Source organism: Brachypodium distachyon, chromosome 2, assembly GCF_000005505.3.
Source record: "Brachypodium distachyon strain Bd21 chromosome 2, Brachypodium_distachyon_v3.0, whole genome shotgun sequence".
In the NCBI taxonomy this organism is placed as follows: domain Eukaryota; kingdom Viridiplantae; phylum Streptophyta; class Magnoliopsida; order Poales; family Poaceae; genus Brachypodium; species Brachypodium distachyon.
In genome coordinates, this window is record NC_016132.3 from 50,236,714 (window position 1) to 50,262,778 (window position 26,065).

The 26,065-nt window shown below is 43.9% G+C and overlaps 5 protein-coding genes across 7 annotated transcripts; 1 reads left to right on the forward strand and 4 right to left on the reverse strand.

Moving 5' to 3' along the window:
* Positions 1-113: 113 nt before the first annotated feature.
* On the reverse strand, positions 114-4,988 carry LOC104582872. The gene is made up of 2 exons (XM_010234068.3): positions 2,207-4,988; positions 114-872 (listed from the first exon to the last, which is right to left on the reverse strand). Exon 1 carries the CDS (start codon positions 3,792-3,794, stop codon positions 2,415-2,417), a length of 1,380 nt encoding a protein of 459 aa, XP_010232370.1. The 5' UTR covers positions 3,795-4,988; the 3' UTR covers positions 114-872; positions 2,207-2,414.
* An 806-nt stretch (positions 4,989-5,794) lies between these two features.
* On the reverse strand, positions 5,795-8,758 carry LOC104582873. 2 transcript variants are annotated; one of them, XM_024459003.1, is made up of 2 exons: positions 7,286-8,758; positions 5,795-7,212 (listed from the first exon to the last, which is right to left on the reverse strand). In XM_024459003.1, the coding sequence occupies exon 1, from the start codon at positions 8,496-8,498 to the stop codon at positions 8,166-8,168; it is 333 nt and encodes a 110-aa protein (XP_024314771.1). In that variant the 5' UTR covers positions 8,499-8,758; the 3' UTR covers positions 5,795-7,212; positions 7,286-8,165. The 2 variants fall into 2 exon arrangements, with proteins under 2 accessions (XP_024314771.1, XP_010232372.1); XM_010234070.3 differs by having other exon boundaries at positions 7,286-8,060.
* Positions 8,759-12,089: 3,331 nt separating this feature from the next.
* On the reverse strand, positions 12,090-13,590 carry LOC100828998 (UDP-arabinopyranose mutase 1). The gene is made up of 3 exons (XM_010234073.3): positions 13,288-13,590; positions 12,793-13,212; positions 12,090-12,716 (listed from the first exon to the last, which is right to left on the reverse strand). The coding sequence occupies exons 1-3, from the start codon at positions 13,588-13,590 to the stop codon at positions 12,375-12,377; spliced, it is 1,065 nt and encodes a 354-aa protein (XP_010232375.1). The 3' UTR covers positions 12,090-12,374.
* Positions 13,591-14,470: 880 nt separating this feature from the next.
* Positions 14,471-18,452, reverse strand: LOC100829298 (uncharacterized protein C9orf85 homolog). 2 transcript variants are annotated; one of them, XM_003569827.4, is made up of 8 exons: positions 18,264-18,450; positions 18,093-18,175; positions 17,959-17,997; positions 17,812-17,864; positions 17,659-17,722; positions 17,507-17,549; positions 17,372-17,419; positions 14,471-14,906 (listed from the first exon to the last, which is right to left on the reverse strand). In XM_003569827.4, the coding sequence occupies exons 1-8, from the start codon at positions 18,342-18,344 to the stop codon at positions 14,742-14,744; spliced, it is 576 nt and encodes a 191-aa protein (XP_003569875.1). In that variant the 5' UTR covers positions 18,345-18,450; the 3' UTR covers positions 14,471-14,741. The 2 variants fall into 2 exon arrangements, with proteins under 2 accessions (XP_003569875.1, XP_024314772.1); XM_024459004.1 differs by having other exon boundaries at positions 14,773-14,906; positions 17,307-17,419; positions 18,264-18,452.
* Positions 18,453-18,751: 299 nt separating this feature from the next.
* On the forward strand, positions 18,752-26,044 carry LOC100829598 (RHOMBOID-like protein 12, mitochondrial). Its single transcript, XM_003569828.4, has 8 exons — positions 18,752-19,273; positions 19,354-19,468; positions 19,551-19,670; positions 23,994-24,104; positions 24,225-24,263; positions 24,651-24,755; positions 24,849-24,890; positions 25,537-26,044. Exons 1-8 carry the CDS (start codon positions 18,918-18,920, stop codon positions 25,624-25,626), a joined length of 978 nt encoding a protein of 325 aa, XP_003569876.1. The 5' UTR covers positions 18,752-18,917; the 3' UTR covers positions 25,627-26,044.
* The last annotated feature ends 21 nt before the right edge of the window (positions 26,045-26,065 follow it).

Below are 26,065 nucleotides of genomic sequence, written 5' to 3' on the forward strand. Positions count from 1 at the left end.
AGACCGTATCGGGGTGATTTGCTGGTCCTCCTCACCAGTGGTCGCATCTCCAACAGCGACACAGCGTACTCACATTTTTTTTTTATACCCAAAACCATTATGAGTAGAGGAGAGAAAAAATATGGGTATTTAAAATGACACCAACTTTTACAGCATATCCAAAAGTGAATACCTAAAACTACAATACCCATATGTTGCGCTACTTCTCTCTCGTCTATTTTGCCGAACACCTCGTGAGCGTTGCATCTTATCGCCGCCTGCCGAAGTCTAAACTCAAACAGCAACTGGAGTACTTTCTCCATCCAACAAAGGATGTCTCAAGTTTGTCAAAATTTGAATGTATCTAGACATGCCTTAATGTATAGATGCATTCAAATTTAGTCGAAGGAGAGGGCAGCAGCACTTGGAGAAGGGGAGGATGTTGCAGGTGGTCATCGTGCTCGCGTTCCTTGGTTGTTGATTTCTTCAATGCGTGGGGGAGCAGCAGGTGTTGATGGAGACGATCCGTGCAGCCCGCTGCCGGCGGAGGCAGCATGGAGGAGGAGTAGTAGTGGATCTCGGGAAGGGGCTGCAGCTAGCTCGGTGGCGAGCCGCCATGCTGGCCTGGCCGCGGCGGCGGCCGGTGGTGCAGCAGGAGATAGGGGGAAGGGGAAGTGGCAGGCTCAAGGGGATCGAGATCAGGAGTTAGGGATTTAATCCCTTTGACATTTTTACATCCAGGCCTTTCTCCTTTCTTCTTTTTCCACAAGTTGGTCTTTTTTTTCTTCACTTCAGCCCTTTCTTTCTTCTTTCCTTATGCTCAGGTCCTTCGGTGTATAGGTGCATCAGCCGCTTGTCCAAAATGAGAAGAGTATGTGCCTTTTCGCACTTAACTGCAAAATAGAAGCGACAATGTAATTTTTGCCACATATTACAAGTGTTTGTATAAATTCTTGGCATTTTAGAATAATTCAGAGTTCAAAGCACAAGATTTCAGATATAATTATGGCCAGAAAATAGTGCAAATATGATGCTTGTATAAATTCTTGGCATTTTAGAATAATTCAGAGTTCAAAACACAAGATTTCAGATATAATTATGGCCAGAAAATAGTGCAAATATGATGCTTATCACACCCCCACACATAAACTTTTGCTTGTCCTCAAGCAAAGAGATATGCAAATGAGTAAACAGATCGCAAACTTGACAACAGCATGAAACGAGGTATGTAATCACTCCAACTAGGATTTCTGTCACAATAAAAAGGACCCAACAAACTTCAGTTTAAACTCAACAGGTAAAGCTGTATGTTCTGATTATTGTACTCAAAGTATACTGAAGATTTAAACTATTTTAGGCTCCCCTAAATAAACAAGATTCTGCAAACTGAATTCAAACTATGACAGCAGTCCAGTAACGAGTCACGGTTCATGGTTTTTTAAAAATAAAAACGAAACAAGAAATGCAATAAATTGTGGTGCTTGCACCACTTATTCCAAACTAAAGATGTGACAGAGTCACTTATTCAAACAGAGCAAGGCAATGTGGCACTGCCACTTATTGAAAGAAATTGTGACATAGTCACTTATTTGCAAGGATAACACTGTGGCTGAGCCACTTATTCACAGATTTAAAGACTTGTGGACAAGCCACTTATTGAAAGCTGAAATTGCAAAAGATAAAAGATTTTGTAAAGAAACCTATGATCAATAGCAATGTTTTCACAAGCTACAGATCCCGGGATCATAGCTACTACTTAGTGCTACTAATCAATTGAGTCAATACTGGACTAACTAGCATAAGGAGACATTCAGATTTGTCAGAATCTTAATTTATTAGGAATGAGAGCAGAAAATAAAACAAATCTGAAGTATACTTTAGATTACTGCAATAAGAACATACACAATAGCTGTTGTGTTTAAACTGAAAGTTGATGTATCTTTTCATTATGAAGATCCCGGAGTATAGCAATCACAAAAAAAATTAATGCAGCATTTTTTTTTCCGTAAGAAAACAACAAGTTAAAGCAATGTTATGTGATTCTCAAAGAAGAACAGCTTCAACAAGAAAGCAATGATGTGACAATAACGAATAGCAGTGATCAGTTTGAGAAAAGTTGCAGGCAATGGAAGAAACATGATCTCATATACTGGAATAGCAGTGATCAGTTTGAGAAAAGTTGCAGGCAATGGAAGAAACATGATCTCATATACTGGAAACAAGTCACCTGGTGTTTTAGATGATTTGAAGTATATTTTATTGGACTACACCTTCCCTTCAGACCAAGCCACTCATCTTCTGAATTCAACAACTCTTCTTGATTCCCTCGATCCCATCTGCTTCAGCATTTTACTTCAAGTGTGATACAACTCTCTTTGCTACACCATCTCAAAACCTCATGTGCTCTCCTTCTCTTCTCCTCATGCTCTCTCTCATCATCTCCATGCCATGGATCCACCAGGGTCCCAAGGAATGTCAACTAGAATCTGGACTTTTCCGAGCTGACAAAGCACCTGTGATATGCCTGAAATACACTCACAACAAGAACTAAAAGAGACAGGGTCAACCCCCTCCAAATTATCAATGGAGTATCCAATGGTATACACATATCGATAAAACACATGGCGATGATGATATATCACATTAAACTCAGTTATATCATATGAATAGCACCTAGGAGAGGTCAAAGGACCAACACCCTCTAAGTCATCAATTGAAAAACCAATGATGTAAGCGTAGCAACAAAGCACATGGTGAGAATGATAAATATTCACATGTGAGACGCGAGTAATCTTAGAGCATGCATCCATAAGCAGAATTTTAGCATGTGAGTAACATGAGTCATCATCATGAATTTCAGTATTGTCACTAACAAAGTATGCATCATCAAATTTAAGAAAGTCACAATTGAGTTCTACCTTAAGTGATGGCATCAAGCAATGCAAGGTAGTAGCAGGGAATTCATAAGGAAGAATGTCATTAATTGGGTTTGATAAACCTGTTTCATCACACTCCTGAATGATAATTGACATGTCGACTTGAATCTCCTCGTTATCTTCATTTTCCACTCCATTAGCCTCTTTGTCTTCAGTATCTTCAAGATTGGCAGCCACTATATCTTTGCTACTTGCATAGTCCAGCTCTTGCTCATTGTGTGTCTTGTCTTCTAGTGCATCATCTTCTTTAATCTCGGATCTCTCTTCTTCCCAAATCTGATCAACTTTTTCTTCATTTTCTGAAATCACATGTTCTTGATCTACATCTGAAAGTATAGCTGATTGTGGATGAACCATCTTCTCTTGCTGCGTCTTCATAAAATCTTCAAACCAAGCTTGTTGTTCTGCTTCAAAATTTAACTGAGCTTGTGACTTCGCCTCTTCATTCCTAAATCCCTGCATAGGATAGCTAGAAGAAAAAGATGAGTCCTCAGGGCTGTTGTTCCTAAATGTAATATTTGGGTTATCAAGCCAACTAGGGGGGTAATTGTTGTGGTACAGATCATGCTGTGGAGCAAAACCCATATCATAACAATTTGGGGTGAAAGATTTACCCAGCTGACACTCAGCGGGAATATGGCCTTGATATCCACAAATATGACATTCAGGAGCAACATAAGTATGGGGATGGCCTACAGAATAAGGATCAAAACAAGCAGGCCCTCCCTGAAGACCATTTCCTTGCTGCAAATTTTGTCGTTCTATTTTACTTGATAACATTTGCATCTGACCAGACAACTCATTTATCTTATCTTGAAGACTTGTTATGTTGTTGCCGCTACTGCTCGCATATCCATAATAATCTGAATAGTATGACATGACCAAGATGATAATATAACCTGCTAAATATGACAAGAAACAAATAGAAAACAAAGAAACACCTAGAATAGGGGTTACCAAACAAGGGGAAAAACACCTAGTCTATAACCTAACACAATCGCTCGCTGCTATTCCCCGGCAACGGCACCAATTTGATCAATGCAAATATAGTAGTTTTTGTCAAGGTTCTCCACAGGGATTAGGCAGCGACAACAATGTTCGGTTAAAGCTAGATCACAGGAAAGGATTTTGGAATTTAAAACAAACAAAGAGAAGGTTTCCCACTCAAAAGCAAGACAAGATCATCTACCACGAAACATCACAAGCAATGATCCAAGATAGGGATAGAAACAATTATGGGATTCAAGGTACAGAATGACTGCAGTATTTTTTTGGTATTTTCAATTTACTTTAGAATCTAAAACACTAAGACAAGCATACATCAAAGACAGGGGCAGAAGCAAAGACAAAGAACAATATTGACATAAAGTAATTTCACAAGCAAACATATAAGACTGGGAAGAAGCAAGTTTTTAGATAGGGATAGAAAATTGCACGAAACACATCAACAAGTATACACACAGCCACATTCACAAATATTAGAGTAGAACAACTCAAAGATCTTCACTGACATATAAACAAACAGGTTACGACTCTTATAACATAGAACAATAATTAAGTGCACACATCGGCCAGAAGCTAAAGAGAGAGTTTAACACAGTGCAAGGCTCAACTAACTTTCCAAAGATCAACAGCATGTTCTTTCTCAGTTCTTGTACACACAAACAGCAAGCAACAAGTAGGAGAGAGAGAGAGAGAGAGCGCTCGGTGGGGATTTAACCAAAGGAGAGGGCAGCAGCACTTGGAGAAGGGGAGGATGTTGCAGGTGGTCGTCGTGCTCGCGTTCCTTGGCTGTTGATTTCTTCGGTGCGTGGGGGAGCAGCAGGTGTTGATGGAGACGATTCGTGCAGCCCGCTGCCGGCGGAGGCGGTATGGAGGAGGAGCAGTAGTGGATCTCGGGAAGGGGCTGCAGCTAGCTCGGTGGCGAGCCGCCATGCAGGCCTCCCTCTCCTATCGTTGGATCTCTGTCCTCTGTCCTGACTCCTGAGCGCCCGTGGAGAGATGGAGAGGAGAAACAGATCGAGGGTTCGGCGACTGGCGGTGGCATCGATGTAATTTGCGTGAAGTGACCGACAGACGACCGACGTACGTATGTACGTAACTGTGGCTTAAATACTCCCTCTGACATCGTATTATTTATCGAAGGAGTTTGTTTTGAAACACCGCTGACATCGTATCCTGAATCCGTGTTATGTTTTGGTGGCCGAACCGCCGAAGATTCTACCGATCGAGCTTTATGTGATGTGTTCTTGTAAAATGCGAGCAAACTTCGGCAAGAGGATCCACACCCCGCGTGTGCATTGACTCGTAGCGTAGACTTCACTCCTCCTAAAGCAGATCAAGGATGAAGGATTACTAAAGTCTGTGTGGTTGCAACTAACCAGGCTAGTTCATTGTGGTTGCAAATGCAAACGAAAAAGAGAAGAATTTGCATGACGAGGTCCTACGGTGACAGGTGACAACGACGGGAGAACATACGTGCGAGTGCATATCAGCCCAGTTCCCCTGTGGGCTATGCTTGCAATGGTACTGCTAGGGTCACGACTCACGAAGATGAAACAGACGGACCAAGAAGCCTGGTTCTACTTGTATCTTGTATGCATACACCGAAAGGTCAGGATGATCATACGCCGAAAGGGCATGCTGATTGAGTCTTATGGACGCTTTGTTTGAGGGAGAATCCACGCTCACCCAAAATAGGTGCTTTTATTCTCTTCGTTTCTATAAAAGCATCTCCACCAGCATGAGAAAAACTGGAGGAGAAAAACAGGTTTTTGGGAGTGAGAAAACCCAGTTTTTTCTCCTCCACAGTTTTCCTCTCCAGCAGCATGAGAAAAAATGGACCCCTAAATTTTCCAACTCTCATCCTATTGCACATATTCACCTCAAATAAACTAGACATTTCAACATATGACAAACCAAACATACCAAATCCATCGAATACAAATTCATAGTTCAAATTAAAATTTAAACATAGTTCAAATGCACTTCATAGAAAATATACATGAAAATCGATCATGACGATGTCGCCCATGCCAATTCCACATCTCCTCAACAAGGTCATCACGAAGCTGCTCATGTGTCGCCCTATCTTCGATCTCTCGATAAACTTGGAGGAACCTCTGGATGCGATCTTCATTTCTCCGTGGCTTCACCATCCGTCCCATCTTCTCATACACATAGTCGAACACCCCACCACGCTCATCCTCCACAATCATATTGTGCATGATCACACAAGCATTCATGATGTACCAAAGTGTTTTCTGATCCCAATACCTAGCTGGTCCACGCACAATGGCAAATTGGGATTGAAGGATCCCAAATGCCCGCTCCACATCCTTCCTAGCAGCAGCTTGAGCCTTTGTGAAGTGAATCCTTTTGTTACCTTGGGGATTTGATATTGGCTTCACAATTGTAGACCAAGCTGGATATATGCCATCAGCAAGGTAGTAGGGAATGGTGTACTTGTGGCCATTTGCTTCAAACTCAACAGGGTGATCTTCTCCTCTTGCCATTCTAGAGAAGAGAGGCGATCTATGCAACACATTGATATCATTGCAAGAACCGGGCATCCCAAAGTAAGCATGCCAAAACCAAGTCTCTTGGTTTGCAACTGCCTCAAGAATAATGGTCGGATCATGCACATGTCCTGTGAACTGTCCATGCCATGATGTAGGACAATTCTTCCACTTCCAATGCATACAATCAACTGAACCAAGCATACCTGGAAAACCTCTATCTTTGTTCATTGCTAAAAGATGCTCGATATCTTGTGCATTGGGTGCTCTCAAGTACTCCTCCCCAAAGATCCCAACTATGGCCTTCACAAAGCGCCTCAAACACTTGATGGCTGTACTTTCTCCCATTGCCAAGTGATCATCAATCAAATCAGCGGTCACACCATAGCAAAGTATATGCATTGCCGCTGTCATCTTCTGATAAGTACTATGGCCAAGTAATCCAGTGCAATTCCTCTTTTGCACAAAGTACGAATCATGGACAACAATGGCATCGGCAATACGCTGAAACAAATCTCTATGCATCCTATTCCGACGCCTAAAGTATCGAGATGGATATACCGGATTGGAGCAAAATAGTCGAGGATGAGACGGCGTTGAGCTTCCTGTCTTCTCCGATGAATCAGTTGTTTGCCCGACCTCGAACCACCATGCTTCTTCTTCATCATCATCTCCTTGTCCGTGAGCATGAGTGCAAGCAAATCGTCCTCATCGTCATCTATTTCTTGTTCATCCTCTGACAATTGCTCTTCAAAAAATTGAAGAAGAAGTGAAGTCATCTACAAAAATGAATGAAATCAGAAGCAAATTCAATAGCAGAATGAATGAAAAAAGAAGAAGAAAGAAAATCACCTTCGGAGGAGGGCGCGGTCGGGAGAGATGGCACCGGGGGAGGGAGTCGGGGGCGGCGGCGAGCCTCTAGGAGGCGGCACTCGGCGCAGATTTGGCGGCGGCCGCAGGCTTCGTGGCCTTGCCTTCGGACGGCGGAGCACCGGAGAACTGCAGGGCCGAGACGGTGGGGGGGGTTGGGGTAGTCGGGGGCGGCAGCGGGGACCTCCGCCCAGTGGCTCCGGCGCGGATTTGGCGGCGGCAGCCAGGACGAGGGAGGTTGGATCGGCGGTTGGAGTTCGCGCGGAGGAGGAGAAAGGGTGTTGGCTCCCTATTTGGAGGGGGAGGAGAGAGGTTTTTTCTCGCTCCCAAAAAATTTACTCATTGTAAAGTGCTTTAGGGGTGCTAGTGGAGGTGTTTGGAGGAGAAAAAAGAAGGTATTTGGTTTTGGGAGCCAGTTTTCTCATCTGGTGGAGATGCTCTAATGTGCTCATGGTATGCGGTTACAATCAGAAAGAGCAGATGTAAACAAGAGGAAGTTGGTTTTAATTAAGCTAGATTGGGCTCGCGGCATCCAGAGCGAGTTCAGAGACCTCGACTTGAAAAAGGAACAAAATACGAGATGAACAAAGCAGACCCACTAATAATACAATTGTATGCGCCGAACGGGCGACATCTTTATTGAAACATGGTATTGTACACCAGGCCACGGACACGGAGGATCCTACGCTACCGAACCACGGCCGCACCACCGTACGCCGGGGCGCCCGGCCCGCAACTCCTGGATGCCCATACAGGTTACCCTCGGCCCATGTCCCTCCCGAACCACACCCTCGGCGCACAATGTCATCTCGCTGCCGCCCGGCGTCGTGCTCCCTCCCTCCTGGGCTCTCTCCTCCGGCATCTAGATCTCTGGCTCCGGCGGCACCTCCACGGTGGTGGACGCCTCCGGGAGCGGGACGAGGTGCTCCGGGCGGCACCCGGCGACGAAGTCGATCAGATCCTTGCCGGATTCGTCGGCGCCGGCGGGTGGGGGCGAGATCCGGAGCAGCACGGTGATGGCCACGAGGAAGAAGGCCGTGGAGACGAGCAGAGGCCAGAAGAAGGAGACCACGGCGCTGAGCCTGGGGCCGACGGCGGAGATCGACACCACAGCGGCCGCGAGGAACGCCACCACGGCCGCCGCACGCAGCCTGTGCTCCCACATTAGCTCGCCGAGCTTCGCCTTAGACGCCATCGGCAGATCGGCAGCGCGAGCAGCCAGGTCAGAGGATCTGCGCCGAGATCTATGGGGAGAGGAAGGAAGCTCCTGGCCCTCGCGGCTGAACTAGCGCTCCTCTGCTTTAGCCTTGGCTAGGGGTTTGGCTTAGGGAGAGCGGTGGGGTTTCCTCGGGAGAGAGTGAGGAATGGGGAAAGGGATGGTGGTAAGCGTGGGGTTATCCCACGCTGAGCAGATTCGCCCTGCCGCCGCATCCAGCCAAGGTCGCGTGCTTTTTTGGGCATGTTTTTATCTTTCAGGATGGTGTGGCGGTGTGGCCTGTGGACGGGAGCGTTTTGCCCGATCAGCCGTGTATGGAGTTGGCCATTATGCCCTCCAGCGACGTGGTGGTCAGGTGGACCATGGTCGTATAATTTTTTTCATTACGGTATATGCACGTATTTCTTCGGATCTATAAAAAATGTCGCCCATTTTAAGGGTAATATGTACACAGTTGTTAAAATTACGACAAGAATTTAGGATTGGAGAATACAATAAAAACTGTAAAGTGGTAAATTAAGGGTAACTAGCAGGTGTGTCCGCGTGTTGCTACGGATCAATAAAATCACAAACTATGTATTTTTATTTTCTGTGTAGGCAACTCATGGCGCTATTGAGGTCAGAATGCGGGTGTGGTGGCGTCGGTTGTAAGATGGAGTAGGAAAAATCGTGAAAAAAACTGGAGGAAAAGAAAATAACGGGTAGTGGTATATTGGTTGTAATTTTAACTGGAGGAAAAGAAAATAACGAGCAGTGACGTATTGGTTGTAATTTTAACGAAGTTAACCTACGACGACAACCGCGACCGTACCATCACCACCAACTCCAATTTAATAGATAGTAATAGATATAGCATCTGTTTGGTGTTTTCATGTAGTATGATATACAACTTAAATCTGAACATGTTTTTCCATACATTCTTATACATGTACGCAGTCGTACCATTTTTTTTAGAGATAGAAATAACTCTACCCATAACAGGTGTGGATACGCCGGAATATAACAAGACAAGTGTATATCAGTATATGTCCCCCTCGACACCTCCTACCTCCTGTCACAAAAGACTCATGATTTAGGTGTGATTTTGTCGGCTTCTGTTAGTTTAGATAGCGCGGGGTTTGAATCTTTCAGATGATGTCCTTATTTAGTCTGTGAAGAATTTATAATTCTTTGCACCATGCTTTCACCGTCGTCAGCATCTACAACACAACTATTTTGGACCTCCGTCAAGTAGCGAAAATTTTGTCATAGAGAAGACCGTGGTGGGAGGGAGTTTCATGGCTTCACGTCATTTCAAGGTACCGCATAATGGCGTAAGCAAATCCACCAACCATGGTTCAAAGAAAATACACCACATGAATATGGCCATATTTTTGGATGAAATTTTGCAGATACACAAAATACTGCGTAAGTTATGTCTATGCTTAAAAACAATGATTACTTAGAAGTGTCGCATGTCGCTTTATCCAATGAATGTTTGTGATATTCCATATGGACGCCTCATCACATCATATAGCTTACGCCTCATGGGAAGAGAGACAGAGGTCGGTCCAGTCAGTTCTGGGGCGTGTCCGTCCGTGGAGAGGGCATTTTGGGGAGGCGGGTGTGATCTATCACGGCCTGGGCGTTTGGTGTTGTAGAGGGGATGCACACAGGGGCACAAGGGTTGGAATGTGGTGACAACAGTGTTTGGACGAATATGCGAGCTGTTTTGTGTGCTCACGTAGCCTAGTCACGTGCAAGGCACCCGGTCCACCGGCTCCCTGACTTCCCTCCCGTGGCCTCTCTATCTCGACGACCCCGGCCGGAGCGACGGGCATTTGTTGACTGCCAGTCTGCCAGCTCGGGAGGCTTTCCCTTTCCAATGACTTGCACGAGATCATTCAGATTCAACAGGTTTCGGGTTTGAACCAAGCCTTTGATTGTATGTAGTCCCGCAGAGTGGAACCGTGCAAGCACTCCAGTGCATTGCGAGATAGCGGTAGGAGATACTACTGCATTTTTGTTCCCCTCTTTGCTGACAGTGTTGACACGAGAGCCACATGCCCCGATTATGCGTGGTACGCAATGCTTGTCCGTTTTATTTAGTACTGTTGCATGACTTTCTTAGTGAAAGTTCTGCGATCATCACTTCATGTGTCGCCACAACGGTTAATGATTCGAATCTGAGCGAAATTTCGGCCAACAAGGAAGTGTCGGAATAACTCGAGTACTCAAAGGATATTAAATACTAATTAAGAGTCTGATCTTAATAATAATTCAGTTACTTGAAGAACATTAGATAAGAAAATCCGACTACCCAGCAGTTAACTGTCTTCGTTAATCTTAAGATGATCTGCTAGCCCAGACTTGTGGTGACTTCGTTAATTTTAAGATGATCTGTCAGCCCGGTCGGTAAGAAGTGCCTATAACTCAAGTCCTCGAAGGATATTAAATAAGAGGCTGATCTTAATAATAACTCAGTTACTCGAAGAAGATTAGATAAGAGTCTGACTACGAACACGACGTTAAGATGATTTGCTAGCCAAATCCTGTGGTGACTTTGTCAATCTTAAGATGATCTGTCAGCCCAGTCGTTAAGAAGTGTCTATAACTCAAGTACTCGACGGATATTAAATAAGAGACTGATATTAATAATAACTCAGTTACTCGAAGAAAATTAGATAAGAAAGTCAGACTGCACAACAGTTAACTGTATCCGTCAATCTTAAGATGATCTGGGCTTGTTGTGACTTCGTCAATCTTAAGATGATTTACCAGCCCAGTCGGTAAGAAGTGTCTATAACTCAAGTACGCGAAGCATATTAAATAAGAGACTGATCTTAATAACAACTCAGCTACTCGAAGAACATTAGATAAGAAAGTCTGACTACGCAACAGTTAACTGTCTTCGTCAATCTTAAGATGATCTACTAGCCCAGTCATGTGGTGACTTCGTTAATTTTAAGATGATTTGCCAGCCCAATCAGTTTATCCGGCGTTGCACTTTTAGTGGGAGTGACGTGCTTGTCAATTACGAGGAGCCTGTGGTGACTTCGTCAATCTTAAGATGATCTGCCGGCACAATCTCTCGTAGATGCTCGTGTCCGTACCGTGTTTCCTAAATAAGAGGCTGATCTTAATCACTCAATTACCTGAAGAACATTACCAATATCAGTATTTTTTTTTGTTGCTAGATCAACCATATGTTGTGATTCAGAGAAGAAATGACAAGTTTTTTTTCTCTTATACGCATAGATAAGTTACATGAGAGAATATAGAGTAAAATACACCGCTAGTCCATGAACTCGGCAAATGAACATTTTAGTCCATGGACACGAAAAACGCACACTTAAACTCCTAAACTTGGACTACTTTTTAGTCAAAAACGGTTCGGCGAGACTTAAACACGCCACGTGGCCGCCACGTCAGCTTCAGCCAGGACCGAGGGCTTCTACTCGATTTTCTCAAGATTTTTTATGCAAAATCACCGCGTTCGTGGGTCACCGCGGGCTGCTGCCTTGCCGAGCGCGTTGTGCTTCCCCGGCACCGGCCTAAACAAGATACGTTGATTACAGAGCAGAAGACACATTTGCAATGCTTATTCAGCAATTCTTATTCTCACATTTCAGCGTACACAAATCATCACACGGAAATTGTAGCCTAAAAGCTAACCTTACTAAACCTTGCTAAAACACCTTCGCTCAACAAAGAAAAGAAAGGTGCCGGGAAAAGTAAACAGAAGAGAGAACAACGACTACTGTTTTTGGGGTACATCGTAAACCAGCAACAGCCCTGAACCTGATGCACGCACTGAACCTACAAATAGAAGAAGCACGCTACCGCCTGCCGGTGTTCATCCGCCTGCCCAGTATGCTACTTCCCCTTGGCATTGCCGTTGGCGTCGGCCTCCTTGGAAGAAGAGTTGAGCATGTCCCAGGCCTCGATCCATGTGACCATGGCGTCGGCGAGCTTGCCGAAGTAAGGGTCGATCTTGCCGAGCTTCTCCCTGACCTGTTGCGAGAGCGCGATGTAGCACTTCTGCACGGTGTCGCAGTCCTTGGACAGCGTCACGGCCTGGAAGAACGGGATGATGTCTTCCTGCCAGAAGATGCCCTTGTACTCCTTCTTGAGGTTCACGAACGGGTTGCTGGCCTTGCTGTGCCAGATGTAGGGCAGCCCCGTCTTGACTCCCAACCCCAGGTGGTCGCAGATCACCTGCACACAAGCACAAATTCAGTACAAACAAAAGCCGCATTGCGAATATGCATGCTTGAGATCAGAGAGTTCTGACCTTGACGCACCAGCCGGCCCACATGTCGTCGTAGCGGCCGATGGGCTGGCCGTCGCCCATGAGGCCGAAGTACATGGCGGGGCCGATGAGGTCGCGGCGGAAGGCGAGGTTCATGCCGCACATGGGGAAGAGGGTGCCCTTGGGGATGGTCATGACGGCGTCGACGTACCTGCCGTTCCGCTCCCGGGGCTTGACCAGCTGCGTGGGGGCGTCGTAGTCGGGGATGTTGAGCCAGAGCCCATGGGACACGGCCGTCGGAACCCCTTCCCGGAGGCTGAACGGGTACCCGCGCACGAAGTCGGCGCCCTCCGCGTAAGGGTCGTACAACGTGTTGAAGAAGAGCGGCGTGGATGGGCAGAGCAGGTTCTGGATGTGCTTCGCCAGCGCGTCGATGTCCTTCCCCGACGGGTCCTTGGCCACCTGCAATGCAATCCATCTCAGTTCGCGCGCAGCAGCTGAAAATTAAAGAAAGAGATGGCCGGATCGGGTACTGACGAAGCAGTCGTCGTCGATGGTGAAGATGTACTTCTTCTTGGAGACCATGTAGCCGAAGCAGCGGCAGGCGGAGTCCTTGAAGGAGATGCAGGAGGACCTGGGGCCGAGGATCCGGTTGATGTCGTTGCGGTTGTAGAGCTCGTAGTCGAAGCCGTCGGGGACCTTGATCGTCTTGGCCGGGTCGCCGTCCTGCACGATGATGAGGTGGTACGGCTGGAAGAAGGGACGCCACATCTCGAGGAAGTCCAGGTTCCGGATCGTCGGGATCACGATGTCCAGCTCGTCCTTGAGCAGCGGCGCCATCGTCCGCCGACCCGACCTGGCCTGGATCGACAACGAACCGGCCAAAGCCCAAAGCCCAAATGCGCGCCTCGACCGCACGAACGGAACGGCCGAGAGGGATTCAGGGAGGGGAACGGTGGGAGTGCGGAGGAGGAAGCGCCGTTATATAAGCTGCAGTGCGAGCTCCGTCCACGTGTCCGATCGGCAGTGGGAGAAGCTCTCGTGAATTGACGTGGGCCGCGGGGTGGCGCGCGCGAATGGCGGATCGGGAGAGTGCTTGCGGTGCGGGGGGAAGGAACGGCTGCCTTGTTGCGGTGAGACGCGGGCGGAAGGCCGTTGGATCTGGAGCCCACGGCCAGATACGCCGTTCCGCTTGTTTGACACGTCCTCCTCTGCTTTGTTTTCCCAGACAACTGATTGCTTTCCGTGGCGTTCGCGGAACTGGTCAATCGTTACTTTAGCTAGGCAAGACTCTTACCGCAAGAGCATCTCCACCGGCATCCAAAACTGTTTAAACAGTAATCGGTTTATTTTTATAAGCACCTTCCCTTCCCAAGCAACTTGCTTTGCACACGTTTTTCTAGGAATTTCAAGAAGTCTGCTTATTCTAAAGCAACTCATCTGACCAAGATCCTTTCAATGAGTGTCTGCAGGAGTGTATTTAAATTCAAGCATATTTTTCTTTGGAAAATATATTGAAACTTAGGTTCTTGGAAACGTTATGCAATACTCACATCCAGTTACATTAAGACAGGAAATGCCGGTGTAAGCCCTTCTGTTGATAAGTAAAGCAGGAGGTTGACCAGTTGAGTTCAACTGAATAAAGCAGAAAGTTGAGAAAGCCCGGAAATGCCGGTGTATTCAACTCAATGCATCAGTGATATGTGGGACCTGAAACAAATATACCACAATCACATCCAGTGTTTTCTTTTCCTTTTCAAAACGATATCTTTTCCAGAACCGCAATATAAATTATAATACAGCCTCAGATTCCTACACTTGGAGAAGCACAGTCGAGAGGGTGCTTGTAAACACAATGATAAAACATCAAGATCTGATAAGCGACACATATCCGATAAAGAAGTATCGGTATTCCTCTGGTGAGTGAGAATAACCAGAAAGAACAATACCACGCAAAGCTAAAAATCCTTTCAGTACCAAACCTTGAGAACTTAATCTTCTACAAAATCCCTGGCCTCTTCATCAGAATCATCTTTTTGTATAGCTTGTTCAGCATATTCGTCAAGGGATGCAACAGGGAAAAGGTCGCCTTCTCGATCTCTGTCGGCAATCTTGGGGACCGAAGGCCCGCTGTCCCCATCCTTGCTTTTGTTCATCTGCAAGGAAATATTAAGCTTACTGAATATCCATGCAATTTATATCAATTTTATTTTGCTATGAAGATTCAACTCGGTTACTGAAAGACAAAATTAGAATATTGAACTGTAGTTTAAGTTCCAGTTCAATATCATGAGCACTTGGAATCTTATTTCACTTGCAAGCATTGATGAATAAAGAAGAATATCACATTTCACATATGAGGATTTTGATTCATGCCAACCATTCTATTACCAGGACAGGACAGCAGGAATATTCTCATTCATTTCAAGACAAACATTAGCTTATTTCATTAATGTCTCTTTATCAAGATTCAAGACAGACAACTGATGACAAGTCAAAAAGGTAATTGATTTTATTTCTGGAGGTTGCTGGTGTGGATTGTGGAATGCCCCAAGTATGTAATTACATCTGTGAATCTCGCTATAATGGGCCCCCCCTGGTGACACAGGGGGTAGATATGGAGCAATGCAGATGTATAACTCAAGAATCGAGATGGTCACTTATGTTGCGACTTTAACATAATGGAAATCAGCAGAATTGTACAAAACAAGGAAACAGGAAGAGTGAAGAATTCAGAAATCTAACTGTACACATTTCAGCACTGCATAGAGGATTTCAGGTGGTTTAAAACTGCAACTCTACCTACTATAGGACTGGTATAGCTCTGCACAATGACTCACACACTTATGTTTTATTTGTCACAGAAAAGCTTATGCGTCAGGACTGTCCTAAAAAATATATTCCTACTAATCAAATTGTTTGAAAATACTGCTGGGACTTTGAATCTCTTATTTCCATGTTCGGCAATAGACTAATAGTGGATTGCGTAATATAGAATTTTGATTTTTTTAAGCGTAATATAGAATTTTGGATACATATACATAATTCTGAATATCCTAAGGGCTAAGGGCCTTTTGGAATGTAGAACTCTAAAGTAAACACAGGAATAAGGAAACGTAAGGTTGGGATACCATGGCTTGTTAAATCTACCTACACTGGATTCTTCCAAGAGTCTGAAGGGAGAGAAGGTTTATGGAAGACGAAGGATATTTTCCATGGGATCCAAGCTCATGACAGAATTCCTTCAAAAGTCCTATGATTGAACCATTTCTACGGAAATTCATAGCCTGCTAGCTCATTCTTGTGTCTCAAAAGGCAATAGGAGATACCCTATAGGATTACATCACAAATTCCTATAGTCCAAAAGGCTCTAAATATTTCCACGGCGTTGTTTTCTGAAGTTCCACAAACCCAACAAATATGTAAACACGGAAAACAAATGCAGTCCAATAAAGTGGAAATAACATGCTTCACTTTCAATTTCTTGTGCTACATCTTGGAAACAACAAATTGTGTATATAACATCCAAAGCAGGGGCAAGACAAGGCGCACATTTCATTTTGTTGCAACATTACTAAGATAAGACACCTGTTCCTAACCTAAGAATGTCTGATCTAAATTGAGTAGTTGACCAAAATCACAATTCACAATGCAGCCAGAAGAGGTATAGAAGAGAATATCAAGGGCATTTGTGGAATACTGAGATTATACTCATATCATGATGAAATTTATACTCCCCCCATCCTTTAATTGTGGGTGTTTTAGTTTTACATGCAGTCCATTACTTTGTGGTCATCCAGCTACTATCGGCGTGTGCGTGCCTGCCTTGGTACGGAAGAAAATTCTAAAACAACAACCATATACGGAAAGAGTATATCTGTGAGCAAACCAATCTATTATTATTTATGTGCGCTATAGTTCGTGCTAAACTTATATGCAAAGAATTTCATCAAGCACACAACTTATAATTTAAGCCTGTGTAGAAAGTGATTTCTGTGCAGTAGAGTTTGTGCTAACCTCATATACACAGAATTTCATCAACCAAACAACTTATGCAATTTAAGCCTGGCTTCAAAGCCAACTTCCCCTATGACTATCCGAGTAATGATACAACGCCATAATAGGAAATAGGAGATAGATGCAATTTTAAGTACAAGCTACTGTATTTGGAGTTAGTTTAGCCTAACTCTAAATTTCCACAATGAAAAATTTCTCTCCTTTGAACAAGTCCGTTAACCCTCAAGTTTTACTAAGATCCGAAATTAAGGACAGACAACTTATGTAGTCTAAGCCTGCCTTGAAAGCCACCTTCCTCTATGACTATTTGAGTAATGATACAACAGCATAATAATAATATGAAATAGGAGATTGATGCAATTTTAACTACAAGATATATAGAGTTAGCCTAACTGTCACAATGAACGAATGGAATTTCTCTTTTGAACAAGTCTGTTTTAACAACCTCAAGTTCTCCTAAAATTTAGAAGTGCTGAGGGTGTTCGTATGGACTTGTTCCTTTCTCTACTCAGACAAATGGCTCCCTAGGTCATTTATACCTAGCATGAAGGAGAGCATACACAGCAGCACATGCAGTAAGAAAAATCCAATAACAAGTGCTTACAAAGCGAAGAAGTGTGCGGCGTTCCCTCTCCCTAGCATATCTGATTGCCTACAGAATAATTCACTGGTCAGCACAAAACAAATGGATTTCTCAAGGTACACAACAACCCCCCTTAAAAATATTGAACAATCGAACCTCCTCTAGTGCTTTGCGCTCAGTGTCCTCTTCTTCGGCATCCCTACACGACAAAATCATACATATGTAAATACAATAACACATACTCCAGTTCAAAATGCAGATACCCAGTGGCTACCCCAATATAAATAACAAAACTAAGCGAGGTTCACCTTCCAACTAGCTGCTTAACAGAAGTGCAGCACTTGGCACAAATCCCAAGGTCCTTGGAGCAACCTGTATTGGGCAGAGTTAACACAAATCAGTAACAATAAAATTAGACCCCAGTAACCATAACGAAAGATATAGGCAAGTAGCTAATTCACCCGTGCAGACGTTGTGGTATGCCTGCCGGACGTTCCGTTTACTGCACTTCTGACTGCCAAAAGAAAAGAAAGCATCAACATCCATCAATATGCCCTCTTCCATCTTCCCTAAACATGCGCTAAAGACATAACGGGCAAGAAAGCTACCATTTTGTGGGCTCAACAATTGGCTTGTACTTGCCGTACCTGCAAGGAAGATACGAACAAATCGGACCGATGAACAAAACAAACCAACACACGAACCAATTAATCAATAAGCCAAGTCGGGGAAGACTCTATACTTGCGCTTCCAGTCGATCTGGTCCCGGCAGCGCTGGCAGACGCCGGTGATCTCCGACAAAGGCCGGAACCTGCCGCCGGGCTCCTGCACGAACAGAGCGGCGATGATTGCAACAGTTAGGTTCGACACGAACTGAAGAAATCACAAGGAAGGGGGTGGGTCGCTGGCTTACAGTCTCGTTGATCTTCCGGCCGAGATTGGGCTTCCATGCGTAGGTGTTCTGGTGCTTCGGGGGACCCTGTCGCTTCGACATCTTTGCCTCTCTCCTTGGTCTCTCCGCTTTGCGCCGCCGCCGGGGTTCTCCTCGTAAACCTGCTGCTGCACGAAGTGACTAGTTGGGCAATGGGTATCGTAGCCGTCGATTGGAAAACCTGTATAAACGTGTTGGATCCTTCCAGGCCCATCCTAATTCCCGAATTGGGCTTCCAAAGCATGGGCTTAGCAAGTCTCAAATACGAGCCCATAAGTAGGCCTACAAAAAAATCGTTTTCGAAAGAAAATTGAAATGTTTCTTTGCGGTAAGCCAATTTAATGTCTCGATTTTCACGGGCCGTTGCGGCTTCCTCTATTCATGGGCTTGCGCGTGGTCCAGTGCAGGTTGTTGGAGCTCGAGGACCTTATTCTAAAAAAAAAAAAAAAAGAGCTCGACGACCTAGTCAGAATCTTGGAAGTTGGAACCGAATATTGTACTGATCAGCCAAAGCCCCACCCCCACCGGACGAAGCCACAGCCACCACCACCGGCGGCTACCGCCCGAGGTGGGGGAATCGGTGGTGGAGGCAACCAACCGAAGAATTGGTGGAAGCGACCTCCGTATCTCGGCAGAATGGCGATGCGGAGAAGTCTGCTGCAGTTCCAGGGGCTCCTCGCGCAGCAAGCCCTCCGCAGCGCCATCCCAAAACCCCGACCCATACCCAACCCCCACAGCCGCTTTCTCCGCTGCCCATCCCCGTCCGCAGCCGCCTCCAGCTCCCCGTTGTCCCGCTTCCTATGTCGCGGCTCCGGCAGCGCGGGGACGCTCCTGCCGATGAGCGCAGCTGCCGTTGCGGCGGCCGCCAGGGCCGCCGCCGCACGGTGGCTGGCCGCGCGGGGTGCCGGATCGCTTGAGCTCTTCTCGCTGCAGCGGAGGAGGTCCCCGGGCTGGCTCTCTTCGTCTTCCAACTTCCTCCGCGGCGCACCTTGGTGAGGTTTCGTCCGGTACGGCTCTCCTAAAGGGGAACTTTTTTGTCATTTGGTCATTTTCGTTTTCGTGTCTCCGGAAGGGCGCACTGGCTGCCATCAGCGGACGGGATGTTGCTGACGATTATCAGCACAAATGTGGCGGTCTTCCTGATCTGGCAACTGGCCGATCCAAGTTTCATGATGGACCATTTCACGGTTAGTGATCAATCAAAGGGCTTTTGTTTTGATTTTGCGAGTGGTTGGTGAAGTGTGATTTGATGATTGCCGTGATGAGCAGGTTTCTCTGGACAATCTGAAGAGTGGGCGGTTGCATACATTGCTCACGAGTGCCTTCAGCCACAGAGGGAATGGTCACCTTTTGGGCAATATGATAGGCCTCTACTTCTTCGGTTCAAGTGTAAGACGGTTCACTCCTGTCTTTTGTTGCATTGCCGAAACATGTTGTATATGTTAGGAGTATAATGTAGATGCAATCCTAGTTTCCCCTCGAGTGTACAACCTTGTGGTAAAATATTTTCACCCACTCTTTCTGCATATCTAATTTTACAAGTGTGTAACATACAAATTTTTCCCTAAATATCTGAAGTTAGCTGATCTATTAGCAACAAGACCACCAACGTCTTGTAGAACTTTCCAGTAAAAAATAACATCTTGTAGAACTTAAGCTGGGATAGGACTGAGGAATTGTGGCAATAGTAAGTGCTTATCTGAACTTTACCTTTTTGTTGGATTAGATACTTCAAGCATGTATGTAGCTCTACCTACATCTTTCTGAAAATTGTGTAGAATTAAGGTATGTCATCATATTTTACAGTGCTGAACTAGCATATTTTCTTCCCTCTGTTTTCTCCTGTTATCTATTATTCATTTAAGTTACCTATTATTTGAAGTTCGATGCCATGGTTCAATTGGTAGACACCCTGTTCTTAGGAAGCAGCGTTCAAGTATCACACTCGCAGTGGCGGCATTCTTGAAAAGATCAGAAAATAGATTCAGTGGAAGTTTACAATTTTGTAACAGGAACCATATAATCTTTCTTTAACAAAAACACTTCTGAGTTGCCAAGCAATGCTGTCTTCTCAAAGTGACAAAAGAGTTGTATAAGTGGTCCTGGCATATATCAATTGGGAGTATATGCTCCATTTAATTAGCTCTTGCTAGCTTAAGACAAATCCCTTAGGACTAACTCTCTATGACTTCACGCTAGATAGTGACATGTTATATCCAATGAATTTTGATACTCCCTCCGTCCAACAAAGGATGTCTCAACTTTGACTAAATTTGAATGCATCTATACACCAAGTCATGTCTAGATACATCTTTTGTTGGACGGAGGGAGTAATACTTTTACCAAAAAGATTTTAGTTTATCAATCAATATAATCATTTGACTGTTTGAACTGACAATGTTGTCCTGATCCTGTGTGTAACTGACCTATCTCAGGCATCCAGATGGCATGCTAGTTATGCTACAGTTAGAAGTCTAAGCTTTCCAAAAAAAAAGGGGTTATACTCCCTCCGATCCATAAAATTGTCGCCCATTTTGGACTAAGTTAGTAAAAATTTTGTACTAAGAGGGCGACACTTTTTATGGATCAGAGGGAGTAACTTATACTAGCAAAATTCCCGTGCATTGCAACAGATCCAAAATAAACCAATATACCACTAGAAACAGCTTACTGGTTTTATACCATTGTAAGTATCTTAGGTTTTGTTACAGTTTTACTCCTCTTACCTATTCGACAGCTTCTACCAAAAACATTTGCCACGTACTTCCAAATTTAGTATAGTTTTGAAACTCAAAAGGTACTTTCCGTTCTTGTTTCTTTGCAGCATGTACATACTTCCTCCATTCCTCAAAACACCTCATGTAGATTTGTGCACTTGGACAAAACAGCTCTCATTTCTAGTGCCTGACCACTCATACTGGATTAGTATTAAATAGATGTGAACTGTTATTGGCCGGGTGCGGGAGTCAAGAGAAAAACAAGGTATATTATGGAACAAACCAGAAAAATCTATGTGAGTTGTCTTGTGGAATTGAGGGAGTACAAAGTAAGGCATCATCATAAAGAAACTTACATTGGAAGATCGCTAAGTTTTTTTTGTTAAATCATTATATTGACAAGGAGGAGACTATTTCATTTTGGTAACAAATATGGTCTCCACTGTAGCGAACGCACACACCTGCTATATTTATGCGCACCTGATACTCTCCCTGCCGCAATCACCTTTTTTAGTGATGGTCAGAGCTAGACCACCATTTTGTGGGCATCAAGATTGTTTCATACTTTTATTCAGTCGCAATCTAGCATGAGTACCCGTGCTATTTTTGTTAGACACTCAGGACTGGTACTTCATGCCTATTATTTCATCAAATCGACTACCCAAATATTCTCTTATAGGACCTGTGGGCAGAAAGTGAAAGAAGAAAACTATAGGTGCAACTTGATGCCACCTTTAGCAGTTACAACCGGATGAAGGAAGGAGACAAAAGGAAAGCGAGAGATAAAGGAAACATGAGGCTATTAGATGCTCTGCATATTTCAATCAGATCTCTATTACTCCCTCCGTCCAACAAAGGATGTCTCAAATTTGACTAAATTTGAATGCATCTATACACTAAGTCATGTCTAGATACATCCAAATTTCGACAAACTTGAGACATCTTTTGTTGGACGGAGGGAGTAGATGAATTATCCATAAGCTTGGTGATGCATTTATTGGGCAATATGACAAAGTGGACATTTTTTACTCGTAAGGGAAAAAAATCAATGTATCAAATGAGTAAATGGATATTCTTTCTAATACAGACACCAACCAAATGGATATGGTATATGACACCAAAATTTCACCGGTACCTAGTTATTTCTGCAAGTAGTCATAAGGAGATTTAAAGATAATAGATTTGAACTATTAGGACCAGTTTATTTGAGCAAACAATAATTGCAGAATCATGGCAAGCAAAGCAACAATACGATTGTTAAGGGCAACTCAAATGGGTTTTCGCAAGAGCACTTAAATTTTCCGAAGGAGATGAAAATCAAAGTAGACGAAGAAGCTTCTCATATGACCCTACAAATTTTGTATGAGCCCATTGATATTTTGCTAATTTCAAATTTAGGTCGTGTCCTTATCGAATAAATATTATATTAACAGTTAGCATGATGCAGAAGTAAAAGAACCAACACATAATATCTTGGTGTATGTCTGATTCAAGCCAGTTCAAATAAATTTTCAATGTCGGCTCACCAAGCTCCATAAGCACACGCAGAATAAGGGAACATTTTACAAGTGAGGAACAGCAAGAGTGGCGTTGATTGCCAGCCTAAAGCGCTACCCACAAAATTTTCGCCCTCATCCTTTGCCGAAACTTTGCTCCTGAAACTGAAGATGGGGCTGCTTTGCCATGGATTGAAGGGGTGGGGCTTTAGTATCGTGACTATCGTCCCAATAATCCATTTTTGTGTTCAAGTTCATCGTTTGGCCAGCTATACTTAGTCACACTGTACTGCTTGCCACACTTTGGTTTCATTTATTTTGACCATTATAGCAACACACCCTTCCATGAACTCTAAATCTCTAATGACACACAGGAAATGCTGTAAATTTTGAAGATGCAAACGTGCTTATTCATATCTCCATCATTCTTCTCTCCTCCACTTTACTTCTGCTGTAATTATGAGACGAATGTTATGCAAATACATTAGAAGAATTCTGCATCAAGTGATTAACAATGGTGGAAGAATTGTGGATGGGAGAAGAGTAATTTATGGGCATGTGTGAGAAACACTAGATATTCACTATCGCTGCTGCCTCCGGTGGCATTCTCATCTGGACTTCCTGATAACATGGCAGAGGCAAGAGTCATGTTTGTCACTGCACTCTGCCATCACTTTGGATGAGATCGATGACTCAGGGTATGTTGGAGTTGCAGACTTGGCAGGTCTGGGTTGGAGATCTCGATGAAGACTCTGAAAACATAGGCAGTTTGTCCTGGAGGCCAAGGGCCAGTATATACACGTACAGGTGTGGTAATATGCCGGAACCCCCTTACACAACATGGTAAGTACACAACAAAGCTATGTAAACTATATACAACTCTAACAAAGATGGACATGGTGGAAGGATCTTGTGGGGATGATCCAACGTGCTTGAGGTCCGTGGCTGTGGTGGGGTGGGCCTGGTGTTGGTGCTAGAGTTTAACGGTGGTAGGGGTGACAGGGGAATGTACGGGAGTGATGGCAGCTTTTGGCCCGTCGATGGTGGTGGAGAAACTGAGGTAAATTTCCTAAGTCCTATTGAGTGCAGGGGTGCTTTTGCAAATAGACAGTTAAATGGTTGGGTGCAAACCCATCTCGATCTCAGCCATTTACACCTGATCTAACGGCTCCCGTGGCACATGGGCAGACGGACCAACACCACCATCTGGTTTGTTTGTCGGAGTAGAGATATATAATTCAACCGTATATTTGTTTATTGTTTAGGGATCAATGCAGAAATGGTGTTGATGTTGGTTTTGCAGATCTAGCAAAGCAGTAGACCTAAATTGATAGCTGCTTCGGTATGAGATGGTGTCTTAACATTATCGAAACATCTGTGTCAGATAGTTTTTGTTCGTTGCAATAGAAAGTAAACGTATCATTCAACCATTCGGTGTTCAGTGAGCAATGTCACTCTTAAATAGAAATTTATTTGATTTCATTTTCTTTTTGCATCAGATTTCCAGCATGTTTGGTCCTGCTTTTCTATTGAAGTTGTACATGGCAGGAGCGCTTGTCGGATCCACCTTCTTCTTGCTAGAAAAAACTTATACATCTCCACCGAAACAGGTAACATGTGTTGGCAATCTTTATTAGTATAGAACAGCTCAAGAACCCCATATCGAATTGGAATTTTGTTTATGGGTCATGCTAATATTTCTAACTTAGTAAGTAATGCTTCTCTTGCAGGCCTATTTAGAATGGGACAGTTCAAGAAATTCCGCGCTTGTATGTGATTTCTTGTTCCAAGAGTTCATTTTTTATTTGTCTTCATAATGAAACCAGCAATAATGTCTCATATAAGCAGTGAATGCTGATAACCAACCAACTATTCATGATCTTATACAGTTATACCGATAAATAATTAGTTAGAAGGGAAACGTGGCAAGCCGCAACGATATGATGATTTACTCTTAACCTAATGTAGAACCATCAAATGGGTATTATCATCTATCAGCAATATTGTACATAAGTCGATATTGATTTACTCTTTAACATAATGTATAATGTAGAACCATCAAATCGGCATTATCATCTATGAGCGATATTGTACATAAGTTCCTAGTTGTTAATTCTTACCCACTAAATATGACCATGTTTGTTCATGTCACTCAGGGTGCAAGCGCTGCAGTTAATGCCATTGTGCTTCTTAAGATTTTTCTCAATCCAAAGGGACTAGTCTATCTTTACTTCCTCATTCCTGTTCCTGCTGCCTTAGTGGTGAGAGTCTCATAAATTTCTTCATAAAATTCCGTAAAAAACATGGGTGCTAGGAAGTGAGAAAAGGAATTTTTTTGACTTTATTCATTTCAGGGGGCTGCTATTATTGGTTTTGATCTGTTGAGGGTCAGCAAGGTATATATGCAACTTTAATTAACTTTTTATTTTATATTCTTCACATAATAAGTGAATGCTATTAGTGCCACTCTATTGCTCATGCTCATCGGCCGTGAGTTTTTGAAAGGAGCGCGGGACACTGCTACTTTTATTTATCCGTTATTTGGAAGTTTGTGAAATTGCATGTGCGTATGTTTGTATTTTTTAGACTGCACAATTCCTGGTCTTTAAATCAATCTGGGACTGAAACATATGAATCATGTCTAGGGTGATTGGAATAACGCTAATGTCCGGATAAATAATTTGCATTATTGATTATACACCATGAGATATCTCAGTCTTTTGGGCTGTGTAGTCTTCCCTGGCCTGTCTTCTATCTTTGCACCAGTTTTGGTTGATAATTTCCTTTTATTCTATATTGAAATGCATGTACTTCAAGGTCATGTCTAGTCTGGCACTGCCATCCATTTAGTATGTCAGTCAAGCTATGCCACATATACCATTCCATAAATATCTCACACTGAGAAAACTCTATTTTTGTCTTCTTCCTCTAATATTGTTGATGATCATCTATTAAAATGTTATTTGTGATAAACCACGAAATCTTTGTGCTTGTTATACTTATATGGCCTACAGTCTAACTGATATCTATTCATTTTTCCAGGAACAAGGTCAGGCATCAGGTTCTTCTCCTTTAGGGGGTACCCTGGTGGCCGCTCTTGTGTGGGCTCGAATTAGGAAGGGCTGGATCTGATCGTGCAGCTTATTCATATGGCAATGAATCCAACCACCTTCCCGCAGCTTTGTCCTCTTCGGTTGAAATTTGTTGTTTTACTTGGCAAAGTTCATGTGTGTCGGCTCGCATGGCAAGCTACTTATCATCAAGTTTCTGATCTAGAAGTCTTAAATCAAATTCTAGGTAGCGTGATGGCCAACTGATTTGCAGATATTTGCAAACTTATCCTTGTACGGGCCATCGTTAAACATACCAGAACTAGAACTGCAAAATCAATCGCTATACGTTGCTAGGCCAAATTTGAGTGCAGATAATGACTGCCCGTGTGCCGTCAGAAAGCAGGAAAACCTGGGACGTCCTGGGAGTAAAGATGGATTAGTTTTAAGGCCGGGTCCTATCCATGGATTTCTAAGATTCTTATTTCTTCTTGTTGTTACTCTCTCGTCCAACGCATCAA

Coding starts and splice junctions, on each gene's coding strand:
- LOC104582872 (XM_010234068.3), bottom strand. CDS start 3,794: ATGTCATACTATTCAGATTATTATGGATATGCGAGCAGTAGCGGCAAC.
- LOC100829298 (XM_003569827.4), bottom strand. CDS start 18,344: ATGTCGAAGCGACAGGGTCCCCCGAAGCACCAGAACACCTACGCATGG. Junction 17,723..17,811: donor ATACCACAACGTCTGCACGG/GTGAATTAGCTA, acceptor TGCCCAATACAG/GTTGCTCCAAGGACCTTGGG. Junction 17,420..17,506: donor AGCGCAAAGCACTAGAGGAG/GTTCGATTGTTC, acceptor ATTATTCTGTAG/GCAATCAGATATGCTAGGGA.
- LOC100829598 (XM_003569828.4), top strand. CDS start 18,918: ATGGCGATGCGGAGAAGTCTGCTGCAGTTCCAGGGGCTCCTCGCGCAG. Junction 19,274..19,353: donor TTCCTCCGCGGCGCACCTTG/GTGAGGTTTCGT, acceptor TGTCTCCGGAAG/GGCGCACTGGCTGCCATCAG. Junction 24,264..24,650: donor GTTCAAGAAATTCCGCGCTT/GTATGTGATTTC, acceptor CATGTCACTCAG/GGTGCAAGCGCTGCAGTTAA.
- LOC100828998 (XM_010234073.3), bottom strand. CDS start 13,590: ATGGCGCCGCTGCTCAAGGACGAGCTGGACATCGTGATCCCGACGATC. Junction 13,213..13,287: donor CCATCGACGACGACTGCTTC/GTCAGTACCCGA, acceptor ATTGCATTGCAG/GTGGCCAAGGACCCGTCGGG. Junction 12,717..12,792: donor GGGCCGGCTGGTGCGTCAAG/GTCAGAACTCTC, acceptor GCTTGTGTGCAG/GTGATCTGCGACCACCTGGG.
- LOC104582873 (XM_010234070.3), bottom strand. CDS start 6,958: ATGCATAGAGATTTGTTTCAGCGTATTGCCGATGCCATTGTTGTCCAT.